The sequence below is a fragment of the Nothobranchius furzeri genome, chromosome 9, assembly GCF_043380555.1.
Source record: "Nothobranchius furzeri strain GRZ-AD chromosome 9, NfurGRZ-RIMD1, whole genome shotgun sequence".
In the NCBI taxonomy this organism is placed as follows: domain Eukaryota; kingdom Metazoa; phylum Chordata; class Actinopteri; order Cyprinodontiformes; family Nothobranchiidae; genus Nothobranchius; species Nothobranchius furzeri.
Genome location: NC_091749.1, coordinates 73,034,383 through 73,040,304, shown reverse-complemented (window position 1 = coordinate 73,040,304; position 5,922 = coordinate 73,034,383). Strand labels below are relative to the sequence as shown.

The 5,922-nt window shown below is 43.9% G+C and overlaps 1 protein-coding gene across 2 annotated transcripts; it reads right to left on the bottom strand.

Annotated features, from left to right (window-relative positions):
• Positions 1–350: 350 nt before the first annotated feature.
• irx6a (iroquois homeobox 6a) lies at positions 351–5,705 on the bottom strand. 2 transcript variants are annotated; one of them, XM_015952840.3, is made up of 7 exons: positions 4,878–5,705; positions 3,626–3,892; positions 2,989–3,098; positions 2,569–2,864; positions 1,815–2,477; positions 1,160–1,271; positions 351–935 (listed from the first exon to the last, which is right to left on the bottom strand). In XM_015952840.3, the coding sequence occupies exons 1-6, from the start codon at positions 4,941–4,943 to the stop codon at positions 1,165–1,167; spliced, it is 1,509 nt and encodes a 502-aa protein (XP_015808326.1). In that variant the 5' UTR covers positions 4,944–5,705; the 3' UTR covers positions 351–935; positions 1,160–1,164. The 2 variants fall into 2 exon arrangements, with proteins under 2 accessions (XP_015808326.1, XP_015808327.1); XM_015952841.3 differs by having other exon boundaries at positions 3,626–3,842; positions 4,878–5,676.
• Between the last annotated feature and the right edge of the window lie 217 nt (positions 5,706–5,922).

Genomic DNA, 5,922 nt, shown 5'->3' with positions numbered 1-5,922 from the left:
GAGATGGTCCAAATCAAAGGGGCTCTGACGGGCCATGTGAACCTCTCTGCTGGGTTTGATCCTACAAATGACCTTTTAAACGAACACAACATGAAGTTAGTGCAGCGGCTGCTACACACGGGACAAAGCAGCATTCATCCTACGCCCCTGCCCCGTTGCTCAGCCTCAACAGTAACAAAGTGTTTGATGCCACTTCTGATTAGATCCCAACAAAAGCGAGAGGATGTCCCCTTTCTTCCACGACTTGTGGATTTCACTCACGTCCATCCTCTGAGTTCTGACCTCTCATCGACGCTGCAGCAGCTTTTAAAGGCGTCGAGTCAAGATTAGAAACTTTGATCAAACACACATCTGCAAACGTTTTTTTAATCAGCTGCTTTTTCGGCTCTATAAATAACACAAGACAAAAGCAGTTAGAAAAAAAACACATATATTGTTAGAAAATGTCTGCAAACACAAGAAGGGGCTTCGCGGAGCACGATGACCAAAACACCCAGAGTCACGTGTAAAACAGCGGATTCAGACTTTAAGAAGCCAGATTTAAGTCCGGCTACAGTTTTCTTCTCTTTTACATCAGGCAACATGACACAGAAAGCACAAAAAGAAGAACAGAATACCCAAAAGGAGATACAAATCCAACAGATAACCGACACAAAATAATAAATACACACAAATAAATAACATCACACTATTACACAATTGCCACACACAAATTTGAGCCAATTTCACACTTTTGCATCTAGAATTAGTTTTTGCATAAAGTCTTTAACTTCAAAACAATGTGCAAAATGCTTGTCAAGTCCACAGTTAGACAGGCGTCACTGCCGCAGCGCCACGCAGAGCTCCTGTGCGTCAGACTGAGGCAGCTTGGTCGGTGTGTCCTTACTGCATGAGAAAGGTCCCAGTCGTTACGGAGTTGTCCCGTCTCCAGTGCTCTGCAGTAAAAGAACAAGTGGAAAGGAAATGAAGACCTAAGTAAAAGGTAGTGAAACATCTCTGCGGAAATAACTACAAAAGAAGTTTTCTTATACATTTTTAGACACGTGGATGAAATGTGTTGCTTCTGAAATTTCACCAGCGTGTGTGTGTGTGTGTGTGTGTGTGTGTGCGTGCATTTGCTGACTTCACTGGTTCCTTCCAGTTCGCTGCAGCCTCTCACCTGCTTCACCTCTTCATGACTGGTCTGAATGCGGTGACCTTGTCATCCAGCACGGTCCCACAGGCTTCGCCGAGGTCAGGCGACCGAATCTCCACTTTACCTCCAGAGAATCCTGCAGAGCCGAACAAAAACACGCTTCAGGGAGTTGACTCAAGCAGAAGTCTGAGGGAAGAGTTTGTTCCCAGCATGAATCTGAACACTTTTAAAAAAGATCTCATAAAAAGCAGACACACACACACACACACACACCACACACACACACACACACACACACACACACACACACACACACACACACACACACATACACATTATACAAAAAGGAAATAGTGGTTGAACCAATGACGGGGTAAACATTTCTGATTGTAAACAACTACCTCTGCATAGAAATTGCACACACCTGCTGCTATATGTTTTGTATATTATTAGCGATATTTACCTGTTTAATATTATCTTATTGTTAGGGATGTTTTTTGTTTTGTTATTGTTGTGCATCTGCACTTTATGTAAATGTCTACGCATGGGACAGTGTGGAATGTAATTTCAATTCCTTGTATGGCAAGCACATTCGAAGAATTGACAAATAAAGTATTCTATTCTATTCTATTCTACTTGTTTGGTGAGAACTAAAAACAACAAAAAGAAATGAACGAACCTTCAGTGGCGGGGTACTGACATGCGTCTGAGACAGCGGCGTAGGCCGAGCTGTGGAGTTGGAGGCCCTTGTGATTGTAGCCGCTTGTGCCATAAACTTTGGAGTGCAACGACAAGCCCTCGGGGAACGAGCTCTCGGCACTGCCGGATTCATGGAGGCCTCGTGTGGCCCCACATTGTCCAACGGGAACCCCAGATAGTCTGGAGCTCTGTAGCTGGCAGTCTCCAGTTAAGCTTCCTGTCCTCAGTTCAGAGCCGTGCAGCTGAGGGCTCAGTATGACCCCCGAAGCTGCCGTGCGAGCAAGAGACCAGATCCTCGGCTTGTCTGATGCTTCAAAATGAGACTGCACAGTTCCTGATGGAGCAGTCAGAGGGGCAGCTTTGGACACCATAGGATCCAGGAAGTCCGACGGGAGAGGGGGCAGGGCGGTAACGCTTTTGATGGCACAGGGGAACGAGTGGAAGCTGTTGTTTAGACTCAGGTGCAGTTCAGAGCTGCAGTCTCTTTTCTGAGGAGGTCCAGACATCACCATGGCTCGTTGGATGTCCTGCTCATCTGCTGCCACCTTTTCACAGTCACTGTCCAGCTTGTCACAGCCGTCCTCGTCCATGTCCTCCAACTCGCTCAGATGCAGATCCTTCTCCTCTTTGCAATCACTGGAATCTGATTGAAGAGAATAACATTTTAAAAATGTCTACAAATACAGCACTGAAGCTTAAATTAAGTTTCTGCCGCAGATTTAAGTGGCGATTACCTTTGGTGACACAGTCTCGGTTGTCCTTGTTCAAGTCATCCTTCCTGTCATCGTTTGCCTTATTCTTTGGCGACCAGGTCATCTTGTTCTCCTTCTTTAGCCTCCTCCTGGCGTTGGCAAACCAGGTGGACACCTGGGTGAGGGTCATCTTGGTGATGATGGCCAGCATGATCTTCTCTCCCTTGGTGGGGTAGGGGTTCTTACTGTGCTCGTACAACCATGTTTTCAAAGTGCTGGTGGTCTCACGCGTGGCGTTCTTTCTCCGGGCCGTTCCACTGAAGTCCACCGTCGCGTATCTGTGATGGGACGAGCACACGCAGTCAGAACCGGCGGAGACGCTTTTACGGTTACACGCAAACGAAGCTGCAGCAAAGTGAGTTGAGTTCACAGGGTGGATAAAAAAACGACAACGTGACCTACCTGTCGTACTGATACTGTCCCAGTGAGTGGTCATAGGGGTAGTACGCAGCAGTCTGAGTGATGCCAGAGTGTAGAGTCCCTGTGCTGTCCTTGATGTCATACTGGGGATTCTGCAGCAAAATCAACACACTTTTAGGGAAAGCTTTATTATTAGTTTTAAATAAAATTAAATCTGACTTTTTGTTATTAAACTTTTTGAAGATTGTATAAAATTTATGCTCTTAAAAAACAAATCAGCCAGAACTCTGAGAAATAAATAGTCTTAAATGTTTCCATAAATTAATAGAAATATCCAATTTTGGGAATATTTTTGTTGCAATTAAAATAAACAAAAATGTTTTGGAATTTTACAAATAAATAATTAAACTTTCCAACTTCCTCCTAATAAAAAAGAGATTTCAATGAACAGACTTGAAGCTGAAACTGATGAATTAGAGCAGAAGGAAGAGAGCTGCTGCTGAGTCCATGAGGACTTCTCATCAGTGGCGCCAGATTCATCATTTTAACATTACATGAATGACATCTGGATCAAACGTTTGCATTGGGAGATATTGATAAATCCCGCTGATCGATCAGCCTGATCCCCACTCCCACCCCTCCTCCTCCTCTCCCATTTGTGCGCGTTAGAGAAGCCCACCAGAGAGGAGTAGATCGCGGATGGGTCGGTGCCGTAGGGGAAGTAGTTGGCGTAGTTCTGGCTGGCTGCGGCCGCTGCGGCGTAGGAAGAGCTGTACATCCCCAGCGCTGCGTTCAGCTCCGTCCGGCTGCTGGCCAGGAGCCGGTTCTCGTAGGACGGGCAGCAGAAGGAGGCGGCGGCGGCTGTCTGGGAGCTCCCTGTCCCGTCAGAGACCGACCTGGAAATCGAATCGCAGCAAGTCGAACTGGGGTTTGCCGACACGAAAAACTGCATGAAGAGAACCGTGGACATATGTGATCATTGGTTGATTCAGTTCTGTTCTGGATGTTTGTGACAAACTCTGAAATGGCTTTGGACTGCGCGCTTTAGACGATTCCTGTCTTAGCAAAGAAAATGTGTGTTGTTTGTAATTTTGTCGTAAACAAAGTCACTTTTTCTAAACTCCTGGCCTGTTTTAGTTCAAGGTAAGTCGTATTTCAGGAGAAATATTGAAGCGAAAAAAGGCAGCAGTGTCAAGCATAAACTATTTTTTCTGCATGTGAGACTGAAAAAAGTTGTCATGTGATATTAAGACTGTTTAAAGTTGTGCGTAATCCATGCGTAAAAATAACATGCTTCAGTTTTTCTGCGTCTTCAAATCTATTAACCCAGATTAAAAGAATATTTTACATCCAGGTTAAACAGGTATTCTCAAATAAAAAATATTTAGATGTCACACACACTAAAGGGCTGAAAAAAAGACAATCAGCTGAAAAAGTAGGTCGATAACTTTGTGAAAAGACCAGCCTGTTTCCCTCATCGAATTTAACTTTTCCGAACTTGTATCCAGAGTAAAAACAGCGTGTTTATTAAGAAAGTAAACAAAAAATAATAATAAACAAATACAACCACACCCTAGGTGTCAAATTAGTTTAAAGAGGATGTTTGCGAATGCGCAAAGCATGCGTAAAAGTCCTAATTACACCCCTCAGCGTGCGCAATAGTGACAGTCATCTCTATTGTCATCAGAAAAGCACGTGAGTTCATTCATATTCAGTGTAATTGGACACGGGTGTGTGTACATCGATATTTGGTTTAACAACAAAAAGCAACAACGATAATTAACTGTCAGAGCTGTCGGAGCAGCGATTCGGTTCTCAGTGTTTCCGCCTGAGAAGAAAGTGTCCTCTGATGATGGAAATGGAAGAAACCGAGCAAAAGCCACTAGTTTGTACACGAACCCACCCGAGAAGAGATAAATCAAGGGTCTTACCTGGGAAGTTGTACTGTAAGGGTATCCAAACTGCGAGAAAGACATAGCTGCTTCCTTTGTTACCATCAGGAATATTCTTCAGCCTTGATCGATTGCAACCAATTCTACTTCAAATCCATCACCTTCCACACATTTCCACACGGCCTTTCGCTCAATAATAGATGACTTCACTCCAAGGAAGGAGACTTTAGGATGGCACCAGCTGCAGATTGTTTTATATGAGGGAATAATCCCCCCAAGATCCGATAAGAAATGAAATTAAGCGTCATTAAGTTGGAAAAAATGTTGTTATGTTAGCTGAAGGAGGCTTAAAGGATAAGTAAGTCTTCCAAGATATGGACTCTGCTTGTGCTATTATTTGTGGCTCTATAGTTCTTTAGCATTCACCCATGCAAGGGTATCAGCGTGACGTCACTGTAATCCCGGAACGGCAGGGTACCAAGGATGGAATAATGTCTATGCCAATCACATCCAGCCCCGGCTTTTCTTAAGGTGCACTGTACACTTTCCTGCTCTGCTTCTGAAAGCTTTTTTTTGTTCAGACTTTTTTTTAATTATTTTCTTTTTTGATTCTGTTTAAAGCAAATGAACTGATCACAGGACATGGAACCTCTCGCTGAATAATAAATGAGGACAACATAAACTCGTTGATGCTTGTTAATATTTTACACCCTAGCACGTGCACATCTGATTTATTTCTCTTAAAGCTGATTTAAAACATTTCATTTTAATTTAAAGCACATCCGAGCCAAAGTTGTACAAATTCAGGCTTATTATTTGTAAGTTTGTTTGTTTATTCTCGACGTCGGCGCTCCCCTGGCTCTCTGGCCAGAGGTCCATCCTGGAGTTAATGATGGTGATGTTTCTATCTTTCTCTATTAGAGAGAGGGGCAGTCCCAGCAGGAACGCTTAGAAGCGTTTTTGGCAGGTCAATAGACCAGTGATTGATGCGCGCCTGGAGACCTACGTGACCATTACGCGTAATGCGTAATTGTATCAATTAACAAATGGATGCATGCCCTTGTTTAACCAACGAGTAACACAG